This window comes from Seriola aureovittata, chromosome 1, assembly GCF_021018895.1.
Source record: "Seriola aureovittata isolate HTS-2021-v1 ecotype China chromosome 1, ASM2101889v1, whole genome shotgun sequence".
Taxonomy (NCBI): domain Eukaryota; kingdom Metazoa; phylum Chordata; class Actinopteri; order Carangiformes; family Carangidae; genus Seriola; species Seriola aureovittata.
The window spans coordinates 7,829,638-7,850,598 of NC_079364.1; the positions used below are offsets into that span (position 1 = coordinate 7,829,638).

At 41.8% G+C, this 20,961-nt stretch overlaps 1 protein-coding gene across 15 annotated transcripts in view; it reads right to left on the reverse strand.

The window, feature by feature from the left end:
• Positions 1 to 20,961, reverse strand: part of neo1a (neogenin 1a) — a 155,466-nt gene that overhangs the window by 4,450 nt on the left and 130,055 nt on the right. For 7 of the 15 annotated variants that reach the window (XM_056366464.1, XM_056366856.1, XM_056366259.1 and 4 more), the window contains exons 13-26: positions 18,329 to 18,473; positions 15,880 to 15,990; positions 15,529 to 15,723; positions 14,329 to 14,424; positions 10,075 to 10,307; positions 5,996 to 6,134; positions 4,452 to 4,559; positions 4,008 to 4,202; positions 2,887 to 2,919; positions 2,572 to 2,640; positions 2,148 to 2,286; positions 1,763 to 2,007; positions 1,065 to 1,157; positions 482 to 652 (exon numbers count right to left, since the gene is read on the reverse strand). In XM_056366464.1, the coding sequence (XP_056222439.1) occupies positions 482 to 652; positions 1,065 to 1,157; positions 1,763 to 2,007; positions 2,148 to 2,286; positions 2,572 to 2,640; positions 2,887 to 2,919; positions 4,008 to 4,202; positions 4,452 to 4,559; positions 5,996 to 6,134; positions 10,075 to 10,307; positions 14,329 to 14,424; positions 15,529 to 15,723; positions 15,880 to 15,990; positions 18,329 to 18,473 (1,972 nt within the window). The remainder of the gene's footprint in view (positions 1 to 481; positions 653 to 1,064; positions 1,158 to 1,762; positions 2,008 to 2,147; positions 2,287 to 2,571; positions 2,641 to 2,886; positions 2,920 to 4,007; positions 4,203 to 4,451; positions 4,560 to 5,995; positions 6,135 to 10,074; positions 10,308 to 14,328; positions 14,425 to 15,528; positions 15,724 to 15,879; positions 15,991 to 18,328; positions 18,474 to 20,961) is intronic. The other 8 variants (XM_056366621.1, XM_056367283.1, XM_056367111.1 and 5 more) reach the window with 6 other exon arrangements.

A 20,961-nucleotide genomic window follows, 5' to 3' on the forward strand; every position in this document is an offset into this window, starting at 1 on the left:
GAAATTGTGATGGGCATTATGGACATTATGTAGACCAAAAGACTGATCACCTGATTATCTGATAATAACAATAACTAGTTAGTTGCATCCCTACGATGCTGAGTTTTCAAGCTGTGACCAGCAAACTGTAAGTATTTTCAAGGTCCGTTTAATTTATATTTTACTACAAAATGATTAAGCATTGATCAAAACAATAATGTAACTGTAACTCAATAACCAGAGAACAAAAAGTTGAAATCATTGGCATCTCTGACTGAGGTGAGAAGAGGAGAGCATAAAAAAAATAATTTCAAAAGGCAAGGATATCAGAGAAGAAGGGGTTAGTAACACTCTGGAAAACTCAAATATGAATTTAACAAGATGGCAGCTGATTGTGGATGAATGAACAAATGACAAATCAATGAATGAGCATGACCAGGTCTGACTTCCCTGTGCTGCTCTGTGCGTCAGCTGTCCAGCAGGGGGCAGCGTCTTGTCTCACCTGTGGAGTCCACCCTGTCTAGATGGGAGATGGGGGTGGCACAGGCGTGCGGGCGTGGGTGCCCGCTGCCCTGGTGGTAGAGGTAGCTTCGTGTTGGCGATGCCAGGCTGCCCATGTGATAATGGTGGTGATGGTTATCAAGGGAATGGATGGGGTGAGCACTAATCACAGCTGTGAATGGAAATGGACATGGATACACATACAAACACACACACACACACACAGGATGAGATGTTTAACCAGCTGTAATAATGAATGTGGATGTGGGAGTATTGCTGGTCAGTTACACAGACATGCAGCTTTCTTTAATAAACACACTTGAATAGTCTGCCTGTCTGTCACCAAATTCAGGAAGGAGGAAATTCAGAAAAACAAACAATAAAAATGAACATTTTATGAGAAGCATGAAATGGACTTGTTCCCTTGATAATACATAAAAATAGCAAAAGATGTATTTGTAAATTGGTTATTTGTTTAAGTATCTGTGCTCTAATTCTCAAATTTTATTATGACAAGCTCACATTTATCAGAACTCTCTCTCCCTCTCTCTCACATACACACACACACACACACACACACTTACGCTGAGGTGGCTGTGCGTCAAAAGGCATCATCATTTTAGGCCTCATCCCTCGTCGGCCTGCTAGTGTAGACATGCTGTCCTCTGACTCGTGGCCTAAAAGGTACGATGGAAACCAGCCAATAAGAAAGAGCAGCTACTCTATTGTTCTTTTTTTTTTGTTTTTTTTGCGAATGATCCATCTGTAGATCCTTGATCTATTCGATATCATTGGTTTTTTAATGCACTTCTAAATGCCAGAGTCATACACCACACTGTGTTGTTGGGAACTGATTATATTGAGTGGATTTACTGAACTCGCAGGAAGTTGTAGCGGAGGCAGTGTGTGCTCTTGCAGCACTGCAATAATGACAAGTAATGGGCATTATGTATGAAAAGCATGAAATGTTTTGCATGATAACCACAGAAAAAAGCAACAGGAAAGACAAGTGTTGAACTGTGAAACAAAAACCCCATCGCAAATTCTCCAAGACTCCTCCAGTCATGCTCCTGGAAGCAAACCTGAGGGTATTAGCACATTTCCTGCCTAAAAAACCGACAGTATTCATAGTCAAGCTCTCAAAATGTAGTTTCCCGTCTGCCAGCAAAAGTTTGCTCAGTATTATCATGCATGTGAGCTCAGGCAGCAAGGGTGACATTTCCCTTTGATCTCTTTCCCATAACATCAAATATTAAGTCTTGCACCATTGGGAAGAACTGACCACGATAGGAGTTGCGCCTCTGCTGCAGGTGGGGGTTGCTCTCCAGGCCGCTGTCGGCCGGGGTGATGTCCTGCGAGGTGCGGGGGATGGGCGTCTCGGTCATGACTGGGTTGGGCTCGGGTGACTTGTCCATGGGTTTGAGTTCCAGCCGTTCATGGTGAATCCAAAGATCAGGTGGCTTCAGGTCTTTGGAGTTTCCCTTGTATTTGTGGGAGCCGTTTGAGGACTTGGAGGCGGCCCGCTTCCTGCAGAGGAGAACACAGGCCGTGGTGAAACGCGACAAAGAGGCCAAAGTCATGAAAAGTTAGAAAAAGCTAGGAGATATACTTTAGAGAGAGAAACAAAAAGAGGACAACGAACGTAAAGATGTGACTGAGCGTCTTACTTTTTCTGGTGGGACGTGGTGCGCCTCGTGCACAGGAAGGCCCCCACCACCACCACTATGATGGTGAAGGCTCCCACTGAGATGATGATGACAATGACCAGGATGTGATTTTCATTGTTGCTTCCCACCCCTGATTTACCTCGAGAGGAGAAAGACTGGATTAGACTAGAGACACATTTGTAAACACGCTGGGAAGTGACGAGCAGGGGAATGTGCCACATGTAACTGCAACAAAAATATGGAACCAAAAGTCGGTTCAAAATTGCAGATTTGAAAATGCACTGTCGGCGAAAAGGGATGTAATTTTTCATCGTTTTTAAATCCTAGCTGCACTAGTGTCTGACTGACACTATAATAACTATAATAAATAAATACACTCAATAGCTGAACAGGACAACGAAGGTGGGTAGGGGGAAAATCTTACCAATTGAAGTTCCAGGTTCCTGCGGATTTTGGCTGCCCGGAGGCCCTGGCTTCGGTAGAAGATTTGAGGCTGATTCAAAACAGAAAATATATGTTTTACTGAAATTGTCACATGCTCACATGGTCTCTTCAACTCTCACATTAAAGCCAAACCTTCATGAGATACATTAAAATCTGAAAATTTCTACAAACAAGCTGATTTTGCCAGTCATGCAGCCCAAGTTTTCATCAGCGCAGAAGATGGAAATCTTTAGAAAGAGAGATACACGAGGTGCAGAGCCAGCAGTGAAAGATACAGTGTGGAGGGGCAGTTTACCTTGGTCATTAGCCATTTTGTCAGAGGACTCAGCTTAACAGGCCAAAGGAGAGCAGGGAGGAGAGACAATAAAAAGCAAAAAACAGGTTAGCTGAAAAGAGCAGCGAGGGAGACAGAAATAAAGCACGAGATGGGAATTGTGAAGAGGAGGAGGAGGAGGAGGAGGAAGAGAGGGGCAAAACTCGAAGAATGAGAAATAGTGAGAAAACTAAACAGCAAGAGTGAACCTCAGACACAGCCAAGCTGACATTAGGAGCAAAGCATCTAAATAAAAATTACGACGGCTTCCTACAAGTCCAGGGCTAAAGACCTAAAATATTTCACTTAACACCCCGTGAGTAAAAGTTTCCTTAAAGGGATGCAGCCTTCCAACAAAATAAAGTGTATGCACGACCAAACTGAACCTAACATTCAGAATTGGCTGAAAGTTTGCTGACTACACTTCACAGTAATTCGTCGTCCCAAACCAATAAATAGGGCTTGGGAAACATGCCTGTCTCAGCTCTCAAGAAGCTTTCTCACAGCGAAGTTTAAGGAAACAAACTATCCAGGCTGAGCAGCGCATTGTTAGACATCAGGGGTTTTATGTGATGAAATATTTCAACTATGCAAACTGCTTTAACTAGATCACAATTGTTGCAATATGAGGGACCTTTGTTTCAGTGAAAGTAAAATCTTTGAGCTGCGTTAACTGACTTTTTTGGATGCTTGAGCGTCAAATAACTTCATAAGTATCAAACCCAAAGCCCTGACATGTTATTGTCTAATGAAGCTGTCATGGCATGTCTGACGTGTTGGCCAACAGTTGTTTATTTACACATCCACCAGACACAGAGCATCATTAGCATTCATTTGAAGTTGTGTATCTGGCTCCCGAAAAGTCCAGTAAATCCAATATTGATTCTTTTTACAGACCTCAGCTAAAACTATTAAAACAAATATCTCGCACTCTCTTGACTTTCTTCACCAAGTAGTCTACAGCTTTATGATGCATATGAAAAATACAACAAGAAAAACAAAATGGACCCTGAGATGTTTCATAATACTTTCTTTTAACGCGAACTGGCCACCGGGAGGATGCAATTTCCCATCTTGGTCTGTGACCCGTCACGGAAACTTACTCTTTGGAGTGCGGAAATTTACGGCCTCAGACATGGGGCCCATGCCCTTTGAGTTTCGGGCCTGGATCTTGAAGTAGTAGGTGGTGTCCAACGTCAGCTCCTGGATCTGGTGAGTCAGACGGTTGCCCACCACCGGTTCAATAACCCAGTCGTGGACCTCAGCATTGACATCTGTACTGTAGTAGATAATGTAGCCTACAACAGGGAAGGTGAGAAAGACAGAGACACATTCTTTACATTTCAGATCCGCTACAATTCTTCCAAGTCAAAATGGAGATGGACATGGAGGGGCAAGGAAACACATTTTACATAACGTGATCATCAATTCCCTGCCTAAATGTGATTTCATTAGTCAGCTTTTAGTGAAGAGTTGTTAAAAAAGACGTCTAAATGGTTGAAATTAAAGATAGCAGGTCAGTCGAGAAACAACATTTTGAGACTCACCGGTGATCTTTCCGTTGGCCTCAGAGGGAGGCTGCCAGTTGACGATGATGGTGCGAGGTTTGTTCTCTTTGCTCACCACGGTCACGTCTTTCGGAGAGGAGCTGGGAACTGCAGAGGGGATTGAGACAGGACATTAGTTGTGTTGACGATGGGGGTCAGGTAAAGGGTGAAGAATGCACACGATTAGTTTTAAATTCATCAACACGGTCGACTCACTACTGCAGTTTACTAGAAGATACGAGCAAACTGTGTGTGTGTGTGTGTGTGTGTGTGTGTGTGTGTGTGGTGTGTGTGTGTGTGTGTGTGTGTGTGTGTCGGTTTGTCTTTGAATAGCACATATTTTACGTCCCGAGTGTTCCTACAGCACTCAAAAGTAATCGATAGTTTGTTTCTGGTGTGTGTGTGTGTGTGCACATGTTTATGATCTTGTATATACCAAATAAACCCCTGGCTGGGCTGAAATGAAAACTGGCTCTTCTCTCTTTTATATATTAAAAAAAAGCAACAACGTTCCATACCAGTGGAAGTCTAGTAAATCTAAATTCAATAATGCACATGTAAAAGTGGATTCAGAGAAAATTAGTTTTTGTTTTTAAATGCTAGTTTTATTGTGACGCATCTTTTAACTCAGCATTTACACCTTACAGTGAAGTATGGGCACTGACACTCTCCAGCTTGCAAATTTAAGTATCCATTAGGTTCACAGCACTGCAGGAATCGTAAACAAATACGAGGGTATTGTATGCTTTCAATGCAGAATGGCCGTTGGCTTTTAAAAGGACTTTACATCGCTATGGGTCATTTTAACACTGATACAGTCAATTTATACGATTTTGATTCAGCTGACTCAGGGGAGACAGTAATTATTTACCGTCCTCCCTCTGATACTGTACAAAGCAAAAGGTAATAACAAATTGTGCCCACGCAAGATGAACAGAAACGGAACAGAGGAGGAAAACCAAAATGAAATGTGTTTTGTTCTATAAGCTTGAACCCATAAAAGAGTCAGGTCTTGGTTTGTGGCTCTATTGCTCCTCAGGTCGAGACACCTGGTCATCAGTCTGCAAATCGAGAGAAAAATGTAAACAAATCATCTATTATTACAGTCATCCGTTATCATTATTTACTTATTTATTGACTGATTTTTGATCACAATTAGTCCATTGTGCATTTTGATTCTGGATGGAGGCAGGGTTAGTCCAGAGCAGTGCTGAAATTATCTTCCACAATCACCAAATTCGCTGCAGGTTTCCTCAATTTCACCCGAGGTTATTATGAGATCTGTTGATAAATACCTTTGTCTCTGTGTTTGGTTTATACTGTGCAGTGAGTGACAGCTTGACTTTCCTCAGGAGTGTCCTCTCCTTCCATTTGGGCTGCAGAAAATGACATATTACTCCCAGCCAGCCAGGGGCTCGTGATACTGGACGTGCTCTTCGTTTATGTCCTTGTGATTATGTACATTTTGTGCGTTTCTGCACAGTGTGTGTGTGTGTTTGTTTGTGTGTGTGTGTGTGTGTGTGTGTGTGTGTGTGGGCTCCTACTGGTCTCAAATGTCGTGCCCTGCGCCGTCATGCTCCACGTGCTGGTGCGGCGGCCTTTGGTCACCATGACTGAGAACTCGTACAGTGTGTTGGGCTTCAGACCCGTCACCATGTGGTTCAGGCTGGTGGTGTTGGCCATCTGGGGAGAGACAGGAAAACACACAAAAAAAAAACAATAAGTAGGAATTAAGTTTACATTCAGTCAAGACAAGCAGCTATCATTGTAAGTGAGAAGCAGCAACTAATAAATGGGAGACACTTTTGCTTGAAGAACTATTAAAATGAATATTCCATTATCAAGACAGATGCCATTTATTTTTCTCTCCATTGATTAATGGTTTTAGTTCTTGAGATAATTTCCTGTCTGAATGTGTTAGGATACGTTACACACCCCGAACACTGAGTGGAACCTGAACCTTTTACATTTTGTGACGTGCTTTATCACGTGTGGTGTGAAATTCAGTGTCACACAAATAAGCTGTAAAAAAAAAAAAAAAAAAAAAAAAACTCAGCAAATTTGAGATCTTGAGTTATGTAACCATTTATCTCGACCTCCACTGGCATAAGAAGAAACCTCTAGCTGGCTGGGGGGACGCAGCAGCAGTGGCTCAGGTCCACCAGTCTCTGACAGTCCTATCTATAACATTGCGTGCTATGACAAAAGCGCAGTTCTCCGGTGGGGGCTGTCAAACAGAGGGCAGTAGCATAGGAAGAGAAAACACTGTGTTCTTTAGAAACACGCAGCCAGTTTGAGAGCAGTCGTCTCTTCAATAATGTACAAGCTTGTCTGGGTTCGCTCTAAGAGAAGACGGGACATGACGAAGAGCAGCATTAAGGTGAAAGCAGTACTGTCAGTTAGACCGGTCTCAATGGCTACGCTAGCATACATTCAACAGGATGTAGTTTTCAGGGCACAGAAGCCACGCTGCACAGCTAAAATGAAAAAACACCAGAAAAGAGCCCTCTAACAGACTTGTTAATGTATTGGATTTAGTTAATGGGACAGAAACATAATTACTGTCACACTGTGAGAATCATCTACTCGTGGAAGCAGGCTGAGCTGTACACTATGTCGTAGTGATTTTGCGGATTTGTTTTCTGTCGGTGAATTTGTTACATAACATCATAATCACACACCACCTGTCCTGTACTGTCCTTTCTTTTTGCTCTGATTAACAATTAATGAATGAATCATAAACCTCTTTAGATATTTGGTCGAAAATGGCAGGTTGAAGCTCGTGTGTCAAGGCCAAAAACTGACAAAGTGCTGAGTGGGAGCATCCTGTACAAGATTCAGCTGCTCTCCCTCTGTGTGTGTGTGTGTGTGTGTGTGTGTGTGTGTGTGTGTGTGTGTGTGTGTGTGTGCACCTTCTCTGTTAGCTGTATGAAGAATGCACTGTCACATCTACACCCTCTTTTTCCAGTTCTCAGTTTGTCCTTTCCTTGCTGAATAATTTATCAGTAAACGCAGGCCTTTATCTGAGCTCTGCTCGGTCACAGGATTGCACACATTCATGCAACCGTGAACAGACACACAAAAACACACACACACACACACACACACGCGCAGACACACAGTGATCCAGTATTTGAAGATAAGCAATCATCATAATTGAGCTGCAGAATTGAGAAAGAATTAGAAGCTGAACCTCAAACACCCTGTTTCAGGCTCGGCTGACTGTGACTCTCTACAAATATTTGTACTCTATTTAATACATTACACCCAGGCGCATGACTGCACACACAGTGACATTAGCTTTGCATCTGTATGACACCGATCACAGCAAATCAGTGTAATAATTCGGTGTTGCACTTTGTCATTTCACTGACCGCCAACTCTGGAAAATGAGCTTTTTTCTGGATAATAACTGCTTAACAGCAATTAATTGACGACTAATCCGTTTTATCACCATCTCATTATTCAGTCAGAATGTACTTGTTTCAGTTTCTCAGATGTGAGGTTTTTTTTCTAAATCACCGTAAATCTGTTGGTCAGACAAAACAAGCAACCTCATTTAATGAACAATATAACACTGATATTAAAGTTGTAATCCTCAAGGTTATCATGAAATCAAACATTTTTGATGATATTTACTATCTGCATTTTCTCTGTAACAGCCAGTCAATGCACTTACATTCAGCAGTTCAGTTCACATGAAACGATGAGTGAATGATTTGAGTTTTTCTTCATCAGCCTCACTGTTCACTCTCCTACAGCCGTATCACAACTGTGTAAAGTTGCTGGTAGTAACATTTTCCTACCTTTGCTATTGGCAAAACACAGAGTTGCTTTTACTGTGACGCTTCCACAGGAAAAAACATTTGTCAACCTGATTAGCACTCTATGCAATCGCTCATCAAAAATGCATCTACAAAACAAAACAAAACCTTTTTTAGTTACTGCCACTGCTCAAAACAAAACGACTTTGTTTGACTGCACTGTAAACACATACACCAGCTGCTCCTCTGTTGTATTTCTGACCAAGGAGCTGCTCGACGAGTGTCTCCGCTGTAGCATTAAAGTGCACTTTTCTATCGCCACTGTTAACCACGAGTGTCGCCAAATTAAGCAGGATGTAAATCTTTAGGATTATAACTTTAACAGATAATGAAAATACTACTGTACAGTCATCGAAAGGCTTAAGCATAACTCACACTGGTGACGCCTTTATGGTTTAATTAAACCAGTAAACTTACAGTTATAGACTGAGATGAGCTGACTCAGCTAATCGCTGAGCTGAGCCCTTAGACAACCTCTCATAGGAAGGAAAGGAAGAAGCATTTTACAAACCACAAACACTAAGTCTGTTAATATCCAGCTGTTAGACGACTGGAAAAGAACTTGTTTGTATAAACACTGTTGACTTCACCCTTAGACTGTTACTAACACAACCTAAGACAGTGTTGAGATGGTTATGTGTGCAAAGTGACTACTTCTCTTCATAGTGCTTTGAAAGTTGCGTGAAAATGAATGATTGCTTGGTTACGAATACCAGCATTATGCTTCCACTGCGCTCGGAAACTGCCTTGGGAATACTTTATTATATACACAATACCTGTCAGAAGTTTTAGAACACCTCCATTTTTCCAGTGTTTATTGAAATTTAAGCAGTTCAAGTCCAGTGAATAACCTTAAAAGGTACAAAGGTAAGTGATAAACTGCCCAAGGTAAAAGAAAAAAAAAAAAAATTAGTTTAGCACAACAAAAACTGAAAAATCATTTTAATTTAATAGAAAACAAGGATGAAGAAATTGGTTAACTTACAGCTTTCCTACAGCAATGGAAGCAAATGAAGCCTTGAAACGCAAACAATTCCTCCAGGTGATGACTTACTGTGTGTACTATGTCTGTACAAAGGCAGTGTTGGAACAAATTCTTAGGACACCCTCCGATGCATTATTAGGATGATACCGCACTGCAGGAAGTACTACTGTATACTGATATCAGAGGGAGCGAGATAATGAGCCAAAACATTAGCAAAGAACCAGACGGTGGCTTGTCACGAAGAAAGAGCAGCACATGCTCCAGACCTAAACCCCGTGGAGGTGGAACAGGAACGCCGCAAGTGTGTTCAGCTGCTGAATTTAGGATTTCCTGTGATTCTTTTTTTTTTTTTTACACGACGTAAATGTTTTTAGGTGTTCAAAAACCTTTGACCTGTAATAGACCCTGACACGACATTACCTTTTATTTTCAGCATCAATAGATCAGACATCAATACATCAGACATCAATACATCTCTGTGGTAAACGCAGGCCTGAAGGCATGCACAAAGTCCCACTGCACTGAAATACAGAGAAACCATACTGTACTGAATGAAGGAACAGTACTTAAGTTTGATCAGAGTGAAATGATTGGAGATTTCCTTAATTGAATTAAACTCAGTTGTAAACATGTTAGCTGAGCTTCAAAGTGCTGAGGTAAACCAGAGAAAGGCGAGTGAGCTTCGACGGTACCAGGCTTCAGATCATTCTGAGTTTAAAAATTAAACCGGAGCTTTTGTTGGGGAAGTCATTCTCTGACGATCGAGAACAAATGATGAAATAAAACCTTTTAAAACTGTAAAATGATCTCTCACCTTCACTTTCGTGTTGGCAGGGATGTTGGTCTTCCATCGCACCGTGTAGTAGCGGTTATCTGTGATCTTTTGGTTCTTGGGCAGCGAGTTGTCAGCCCAGGTCACCTTGATGGTGTCGTGGCTCAGCACGGAGGCTTGAACGCCCACGGGTGGCATCATGGGGGAGGGGTCTGGTACTGGGGTGTATGGAGCATGGAAGAGTTCGTACAGGTCAACATCGGGGTCTATGGGGTCTGCACGTCAGGCAGTAAACCATGCAGACAAATTAAAATGACCAAAATTAAAACATAAAGAGAAGCGTGGCGTGGGTTGATTGGACAGTGAAGTCAAAACAGGATGCAGGGAGGGAAGAACAGGAGAAAAATAAGGTTAATGAATTAAAATGATTGACAACGATGGAGGAAGAAAAAGGCAACGGAAGTGCGACAAGGATGGGATTGGGAGGGGTGAAGAGAAAGAGAGAGAAGATTCTATTAGAAAAACAGACACTGACCTCTACAATAAGACACATCTACTTGGTTGCTATAGAAGCTACTGTACAGTATGTGGTGCTCTATCAATAGCTACTGTAGCACTACGGAAAGAGAGGAAGAGATATTCTATTCATAAGAAAAGACTACAGTCAATGGGAAAAGTAGAGTGAAAAAAGATACCCACAATTCCTACAGTCAACATTTTAAACATTGCACATTACAGCGCTGATCCGATCTTTTCAGAAAGATGCAGCACTAAAATGTTTACATCAGAGACCTTTTCATAACATTTTAATTCAAAGTGGATGAACAGAAGGACACTGTGTGCAGTGGAACAATTCCCCCTGTGCAGGGAGATGTTGGACAAGGTGGCATCGTGTCCTTGAAAACTGTGGAAAGAATATCAGGGCTTTAAGTAACAGAGCCTGCAGGCGGAGAGGAGAAGAGAGAAGGGTCACGGACAAGTGGTTGTTGGATGTATATGTGCCGAGAGCTGCTTCTGTTCTGAGGCTCAAAGGCATTCGTTGGAAAGCTTGTTGTGAAAGGTAGAGCTTGGTCTTTCTCACTGTGCACAGATTCCACAGTCACTCTTTGAATCAGAAGATAACGACTAACATGCATCGCTCCTATAGGAACGACAGTACAATCACAGTAATCCTCTTACAGAGATGTAAAACTAATAATCCCGTTTGGTTTGGAACAACATATTATTGCTTTGCGTGTTGTGTATTATGTGCTGTTGTGTTGCATGTTCTAATTAGTACCAAATAATGTAGCATTATGGTGTACTGTATGTTATTTTTACTAGAATTAGTCTGTTTTTGTCATCTCTGTTTTTAAAGACCTTTTCAATTCTTTTTTCAAGGTGACTGTGTAACATCTGATGAAAATGATGAGCCTTTTGCCTAACTCACATTTCTTTTATTAATACAATTTCTTTAATAAATAAATGACATAACTAACCAGGCCTTCATTAAAACAAAAAACACAAAACATCTCTGATGGTTGATAAATTCCTTTGGTCTCACTGTATGTGTATATCATATCCATCTGTTCATTTAGTGGTATTCACTTTTAAGGGCTCCATACGAAGCCCAGTCCAGCATTTGAATACCATAAATGGTATTTACTATGTTACATAGCAACAACCTGTTGCTTAACTCGCTGTTTTTGTAAGAGCTACTGTGTGTATGTGCTTGTACGAAGAACACTTGACTGTATTTGTGTGTATGGTGCCTGCCCATTACACCCCATAAAACCCAGTGTGTATGTTTGTGTGTCTCTGTGTCGATGAGAGGGAAACAGCTTCTGGGCAGCAAACTGAAGGAGAAACGCTTCAAGATGGCCTCCTGGCCACCGCTGCCACTGCTTTCACTGCGGCTGCTTCTGTCCTCAGTTTGGATGCAATGAAAGAAAAAGCTCTGGTCAGTCACCCGCGATGACATTCCTCCTCAATCACTTGTGGGTGCTCTCCTCTCCTCTCCTCCTCGCTCTATTTGACACCTCTTTGTACAGAGCTGCCCTCATTATATTCCCAAGACTGAGTCAGAGTGTCTGTGTGTGTGCGTTTACGTGCATGATGGAGATCCAAGGATTCATGTGGTTGTGGAAAGGCACTGAGGTTTTTGGAGTGGCATACAAGCTGCATTTCTTTACGCAGCTTGGAATAATACAGTCTCCGGTATTAACAAGCAGAATACACTGCAACAAAGTCGCTGAGTTGCCTTTGTGACATTTTACAGATCAGTGTAAAATCCTTCATTTCCTGAATATCAGTTAAGACATCAGAGTATTTTAACATATTCAACCTAGCACTTTCTCAACCTAAGTTCACCAAGTTTTTCCTCAGTTTTTTTTTTTTTTTCAAAAGTAAAAGTACTATGTAGGTCAGCTCGTCTTTTTAATCCCGACTTGAACAAACTGGCAGGAAGGGAACGCGCCCCCGAGGATTCAGCAGCAGACGATGGTGGTGGGCTTTGGTTCTGCTTTGAGAGGAAACTTTTGGATCTGACGAAGGGTTGCCAAAGTCACAACAGGGGGTCTGCATGTGTGCAGCGTGTGTGTGTGTGTGTGTGTGTGTGTGTGTGAGAGAGGATGTGAGGAAGAGAGAGTTTCAGAGAGAGAAGTGTACAGTATGACAGTGCGCGGGTGTATGTGCACACTTAGACTGCCACCCCCCCTTGAAGCATGTTGACATGATTCATGTCATCCAGCATCCCACCCCTCTCAAGATCGGCGGTGCAATAGTGCTGCGGCGGAGACAAACTGGAGTGATCAAGGCTGAGCGGGGAGGTGGGAGGCTGGATGGGAGAGGAGGCGGGTGCAGCCCACATTCTGCGACACCCCGGGGAGCATGGGCTGGTTGTCTTCTGACACTGTCACATAAACTGTGTGAACCCCTCTCTAATGCAGTCTAACTGGCAGTGTTTCACACTTTAAAGCACACTGGATCGGGACTTAAGTTCTATATCTAATTGTTAACAGGGTTGTGATCTGAGGCTTAAAGAATTATGGATCGTGTGGGTGGAAACTGAGCTGGATTGTCCATATTTTCTCGACAAATACAACAAAGCTGTTTCATTCTATTGCACAGAGATGGCAAAGATGGCTGTGTCACAGAGCCCGACTGACTGACTACTAGAATTTTGAGGCCAATACTGATATTAAACAAATATAGTACAAATGTAATTTGGACCGAAATGGACAACAACCCTGTGGGCAAATGACGGAACTGGGAACATTAGACAGGAACTGAATCCATGTCACCATTTCATTTTGTTTCTCTTGTTATGTAAGTGCTATGCGTCACGTTGTGTCTCCTACGTGTTTGGGAAAAATGTAATTTAAAAAAAACTGCTTTAAAAAGAAAAACCCAGTACCCTTCACCTTACATAACATCAACAGACATTTTTGATATTAAAGTTGTACATTTTGCAACTGAAAAATAAACTTGTCATTGCTCTCTGGTGGACAGTGTCTAAATCACCTCAAACATACTGTGCCATTGGCAGAACTGTCGTGCAATCTTGGGCAAAAATATTGTCTGTGCCGCTGTTATCAGTCGGTGTCTGCATTGAGGCACATAAAACATTCCTTTGCCTGATGAAGACCCTGAAGGATTGAAATGTTGCTTCTGTAATAAAGTTCAGCAGCTACGATTCAACATCTCTGCATCTCTGCTTTTCCTTTCCTGAATCTACTATCCTGCATCTGGTTCAAATACAGGATTTGATGCGCACTAATCTGCCCTTCTGAACCCAGTTTGTCCTCCAATAATATTTCTGGCTGTACTTTCTCATTAGGATATCTGCTCCATTAATATATGAGGAGCTTGTCCTCAGTAATCTAATATCAGGAGAAGGTGGTAATCTAGGGGGTCAGAGATTTGAAAAGAGACTTGAAGAAGAGAGTTAATTAGAGCAGTGAAAGACCCCGATGACACGTGATCTCTGCGGTAATTTGGAGTCCAGACACAATCTGTCTGATATTGATCTCAGGATAGACAGGGCAAAGATAAATGTCAGTCGAAGTCTTTTTTATTTGGGTGGGTAACTACATCTTTACAACGTGAGTACTGAATATCCCATAATACTGTATGTGGTTTCTGTTGTGTATGAGCTAAAGGAAACACAGTTAATGAGATTTGTTTTTCCATATATGGAGAATATAATTGAAATGACTGCATCCTTGTTTTGCAGTGTATCAAAATGGAAGAGAGACACTGTATTTCCAGGTAAGCAGGTCAACGGATGGATGTGTTGATTTGGATGTTACTACATACCTGACTGTGGTCTGGTGATGGCGCTCTCATACACAGGAATCCCCTCACCCACATTATTGAAGGCCTTCAGTGTGATCACATAGTGGGAGCTGGGGTCTGTGAGATAAAGACAGAGAGCAGCGAGCGAGATGAGAAGAGCGAGATAAATTGATGCAGCCATCTAATCAAGCCAAAACTCTCGAGACTCTTGACTCATAATTGCAATATTAGCCAGAGAGAGTATTTGAATACAATCATCTCTCTTACTGTGATTGTAATGAAAGCTTCAATTATGCATATATAGATATTTTGCAACAATTTCTCTTCTAAATCTCCCCATTTCCTAAGATTATTTCTTTGACTCATAATCCACTTCCAGACCCCTTCCCGAGCCTTTGATTACTAGTGCATTGCTGATGGCGATTAATTATGACATTGATAAAAACCAATGACAGAATGTAAGCGATGTAATGGACACAGTAGGACAAAAATGGATTTTTCTGTAGAACAAAATCCGTGATCGCGTGTCTAGCTTTTCAACAGAGCGGGATCACGCTTCTTACTGAAATAAGCTGCTTCCTTGAGTTTTATTAAGAAACTGTTTCATCTGAAGACAATTTGTGCCATTTTCTCAAGGGCTGGACTGACCCTATGCAGAAAAATGGCACTCGTGCAAAAGCAGAACCGAACAGAATATTTCAGTCGTTGAAACTTTCTATTTTCTTTGGTTTGATGACAGCAAGTGTGAGAATCACCAAAACAAATCTGCCTTATTCAAACATTATGGCCTTTAATTACTGTGTCCCCATTAGGCCAATCTGTGTAATTAGTGGCTAAGGCCTGTGGTGGAGAAGATCTCATTAATTCTCTAAATACTCACTATGACCTACAGATGAATCGCTTCATAGTGTTTGCGTGTCCGTCTGTGTATGTTTGCTGATTAGTAATTAAAATGTTTTTATAACTGTATAATAACTTCATTAGAGTAGTGTATAAAGTGCCAAGTTAAATCACATTTATATTGATAAGTAAGAAAACTGTAATGTTTTAAATGTAGATTCAAATTAGTCCCACAGGTCATATCAATAACTGCCTAGTGGAATTTGACAGAACTAAGATCCTCCAATGTAATTATGTGTGATGAAAAAGAAAAAAAAAACAGAACTCACGCATCCAAACAGAGGCAAACAAAATGAATCCCCACGAGTGGTTTGTTCTTACCGAGGTTCTCAATAGTGTAGTAGCGCTGCTTGTAGTCCACTTTGATGGTCTGAGCGTGGGGACTGCCGATGCCATAGCCGATTGTGTAACCGCGCACCACAATGTCCTGGTTCTCTGGCGGCGTCCAGCTCACCACGATACTATTGATGAGTGGGCGGACATGCAGAGAGCTGGGCTGGTCTGGTACACGTGATTCTGGTGAGGGAAATGCAGGAATAAAAACTTTAGCTGAGTTCTTCACTTCCAGTCGACGATCAGCTGATTAAATGCTGAAAAAGACGAATCACTTAGCAGTAAAAACAGTGGAAACATAATCTGGTTTATAGTCTGTATAAAGGCAGGTGTTTTTACCATCCAGGTCGCTCTCGAACGTCTCTGCCGTGGTCCAGTCAGTGGCCGGTCCCGTGCCGTTCACCGTCATGGCCGACACCCGGAAGGAGTACTCTGTCCCACGCTCCAGACCTGGACAGGCAACACAAGCAGGTTAAGATTCAAAGCTTGGCTATTTAGAGTTGTGGCTAGACTGAATCTCAAGCAGCAATAAAAAAAACTCTTTCATTATTACTTCCCAGTCTTTCTCAGGCCTGAATTTATTTTTAAAATTTACAGGTTCTCTCCACTTGGCTGGTTAAGTTGGGTTGCGAGTCACAGACACAATAAATATTTTGTAAGCACAAATATTTTAAACATATGCCTTACACCTCCGTGCACTATTTAAGGTGAAAATCTATAAATCTCCATAGAGAAGGATCGAGTTTTCTGTGGTGCAATTAACTCTCTTTTCCACTCGATGTCATGGAAGCGGTTCAGATTTATTTTTCACCCTTGGTAAAAATGTATCTGCCGTTTAGAAGAGTTGGGCAGCAGCGGCTAGCACAGAAAGTAAAACACTAAGGAGCTAAAAAAGAGTTGAAAGAAAACTTTTGGAGTCTGGATTCGTTCATATTTTAAAAGCTATGGCTCCTTCAGAAAGAGCCGTTTCACTGCTGGGTGCCAGATTTGCTATTCAGAAAAGAGGGGAATGCCTGCTGACAAATGATGTGTAGCTGTATTAATTTGCTGTAAAAAAGAAAAAAAAAATTTCATCATTGTCATATTGTCCCATTTGCACACTACATGCTAATCCTGTAGTCTTTTCTCTCTGTACCCCCTATTCTGGGCCGCCCTTGGGGGTAGCTTCTGAAGACTGCCTAACCATCCGTGCCTCCGAGGCTACAACATCTCCTTCTAAACGCTTTTGAACCAACAAACATTCCTCTGTTTCACCCCCCAGAATGTTCTAAAAAATCAACTTTTAAGTGTATATTCTCTTTGATGCAGCACACAGCGTGAGGCCGGGCCACTTGAAAGTTGCTGAGACAACATCTAATATTAATCACCATTGCTGTGTGTCTGTGTGGTGATATTGTGCATATTTTGGTGGTAGCGGCGGGTAATGTTAGGGTACAGTAAGGCATGTAACTCCACCTCAAGAGTATTCAGATGAAATCTAGATGTTGATTAAATAAGTACAGCCAGACTAACTCCAAACAACAACTCACACGTGTTTTCAATCTCAAGATCAAGGTTTTAAATATTGTAGCATGTCAGAAATATGAGACAGATGAAAGGGGAGCCTGATAGCATGAAAGCTTTAATTGTTGATTAATCTGGATTCATCTAAGGCATCGAAAGGGAACAGTGGAGTTTTTTTGTTCCCTAACAATAAAGAAAATCTTTAAAATCATCTGTCATCTTAAAAATCATATTCAACAGTCATATCAAAATAAAATCTTTTACAGACGAGTTGGAGACTGTCCGTGGTCTCACAATGTAATGCTTCAGTAGACAAGCTGTGTTTTGAGTCGAGGGCGCAAATTACTATTTGACGTCACCATTTCTATCACCCTGTTCACTTGAAAGTGAACCAAGTGGACAGCTCTAAACTGAAGTGTGAACACACCCAAAGACATATTGAGGACACAGCGGGAGGCAGTCACGCAGGCCACATTTAGAGGAAGTCTGGGATGCCTTTGTCTGCATTCGTAGTGTAGTGTAAATGTCAGGATGTCCCCAGCAATACTAGGATTGCCTGTTTAACTTTTCAGTATGCTTTTATGAAGAAGCCGCCTCCATAACACACTCCCCTCCTCTGCATTTCTCTGCTTTGCTACTTGTATTTTTGCAATGAGCCCTCCTGTGTGCAAACGGTGACGATATTCTTTTGTGCAGCCATATGTTGAATATATTATGAATGTTTTCTGTTCTTTCTGGCAGCAATCAAGGTTTACCATCTATAACTTCAAACTATCGTCTTTCAACCCACTTATCCCATGCAAGCTTGCAAGAAGCTGGAGCCTATCCCAGCTCATATTGTTTGAGGTCCACAGTCTATCACAGGGAGTCAAACTTTACCCACAGACAAAACCAAATATGAGAAGCAAAATGAAATTCAACCACAAATGTTGACTTCGAGATGCATTTAAAATGTGTTTGAATTCCATGTGTGAACTGCGGTCCATCCTCTGCTGGATCTAGATCAACACACAACGTGGGGGGAACAATGCTAAGACTGAACACTAAAGCTCTATAGCTTCTCTCCATCCACTCATACACTAATAACTGCACCACATTCACACCCACCTTCAGGAGATCATTGGAAAAGTCTTTCTGAGAAACTGCAATGGAAGACAACAAAGCTAACTCTCTCTCACCAAATTATTCATGGACATAGTGAACATTTCATGACATCATCACACAGCAGATTTAGTTGGACATTGGTCATTGAAGTTGTGCTAACTGCTAGATCACAGTCCATTACCATCAATGAGCTTGCTGAGCTGGGTGCCTCCGGTGGTCTCGGCCGCCTCGCTCCTCCGGGATCCTTTCCGGTATCGGATCTTGTAGCCCGTGATCTCCCCGTTCTGGGCGTTAAGGGGAGGGGGCTGCCAGCGGAGCATGATGCTCTGAGGGGTGAAAATCAGGACAAGAGTCAGATGAGACAAAGCGTAACGTTTGGCACATGCGGGACCATCTGCTTTTGGGCCTGCAGCTGTTAAGGTGACCTCGTGGTTTAGCAGGTAGCATCACACTTTCCCACAAACCTTGGCGTCGGCAAGTTGTGTGAACGCAACTCTGCAGGGTTTACTGTTCTGTTTGGTAGAGACGCTGTCTTACCTGTCCCTCCCATCCAACTGACAGTGGTGCAAATGGGAGGGCCCCACAAAAACAAACACCCCTCTGAGCGTGGGTGACGCAGTGCAGACTGATGCGTTAGGAAGAAATAAACAGATTAATAATAGAAGGAGGTGTCCTGATGAGAGGGGTGTGTGGGTGGGTGTGTGTGTGCGCGTGTGGTCAGACTAACCCTGCCGAGACACTGAGACACAGAGACGAATGCAGGATTTTTGCTGGCGGGTCTACGCTGCTCTGTTGTGGGATTCATGCATCCGAGTTTTTGTGTGTGTGTTTAAAGAGATAGGTTGGGGGTAGCTCAGCGTGGGAGAAGAGTTAATTAACGCTTCCCCACTGTCACACTGAAGCACAAAAGCGTGAATACATGTACAGGGCACACACACGCTCCTCCCCAGCTGAGTTGAGGGAATTGCACAAATTAAATTTGTGTTAAGTGTGTTCAATTATTTCCATTTTTCTTATTACACTATCAGCGGTAACTTGCTATGTGTGTTGCTTTTTCTCCTTTCTTTTCCCTAATCATGAAAACCTGTTTAATTGACTTTTTGGCAAATCACAAGGGGAAGTGGGAAGCCAGATGCCAAAAGGAAAAATAAGATCACAAAACCATGACTTTCAAGTTTTCTTGCAGGTAAAAAAATGGGAGGTTCTGCTTGACAAGACCCAAAAAGGGGACTGAATATGAAATGCATGTTAATTAGTTTTCTTTCCAGTTCCATTTGACTGGGCACATCACATCGGCTAATTGCATAAATGCTTTGTATCTATAAATTATTGACTTAATGGCTGTTTACATTCAGAATTAAACCCAATGACAACAGAGACAGAAAAAAATTAAATAGAAGACTAATTTTAATAATGTTTAGAAATAAAGAACTCGAAATGCACAAAGTCACTAACGCAAACCTATGGAGAGAGTTCCAGTGGAAAATAGTCCATAGATTCTTCAGAAGCCCTCGAATCTTGGCCAAAATAGACCCCAATAGAACAAGTGAATGTTGGAGAGAGTGTGGGGAGGTGTCTGCAGACCACACACATATATTTTGGAAATGCCCCCTATTGGACAACTTTTGGTGTGAGATATTAGACTTATTGGACAAAGTATTTGTTTTTTCTCTACCCAGGGACCCACTACTGACCATCCTTGGGGTCATCCCTGAAGCAGGGTTGAGTAGGAAAAAGATATACCTGCTGCATATATTGTTTGCAGCAGCCAAGAAGGCAATAACCCTGAACTGGCTTAAAAAAGACCCTCCAACATTACTCACATTTCAGACAGTAGTTAAAAGAATTTTTACAATGGAAAAGATAACATATATGTTGAGATTACAAAATGCACAATTTACAGACCGATGGGCGCCTTGGTTGGAAGTGGTGGGGGACGATTGGTGATGAGCAAGTGTGGGGGAAAAAAAAGAAAAGGAAAAACCTATATCTTATCAATTTGCATGCCAGGTGATTCGCTGGAGATTAGATGGGAATCCGCGGCTGCTGTTGTCCTATGTTAACTTTGGTGCGTATACTATCTTTTATAGCCCGTCGGGCTTGTTCACTTAATTGTGGTCTTTTTGTTTGTTTTTTGTTTGTCTTTTATTGGGTAACCAAACAGATTCTAAACACGAACTGGCTGTTTGTAGAAAAGAATGGCTTATTTTACATCTTGTTGTTTTTATTCACTACTACTATTGTTTCCTTTTCTTTTTTAAAAGCAAAATATAAAAGGGAAAAAGAGATTGTGTAACATCTGAAACGTGTGATATGTATGAAAATGTTGCTCAATAAACATAAAGTTGAAAAAAAAAAAGAAATAAAGAACTCCAGATGTTTGTTTTGCAGTTTTAAATCGGTTTGTGTGGCTCTAACTGGGGATGGCTGGATGTAAACTATCCATTCAGAAATCATTCCTGCCCTTTCCACCGAGTGAGCCGTCTTTATTTTACTCTTAACATTAGCATGAGGGTTTTTTTTCCCCCCTCTTATCAAATCTCTGCTGAGTATCCCTCAGCATGGGTGGCCAGTTCTCACTCAAGCTGGGAGTGTGTGATAGGATTTTGTATCAGTTTTTTTCTTCTAGTCAGCTTTGACAGTTCTCTCTCACTCGGCATCGACCAGCAAAGGGCTAAAAATGCCGGCTGCTGTTTTCATAGTCTGCAGGCATCCTGAGGTTTTCCGTATCTTCTTCTTTCTCTGGTGCTCTCTGTTTGCACTTGCTTTCTCACGTGTCATGAGTGAGAAACATCTTTTGTAAAAAAAAAAAAT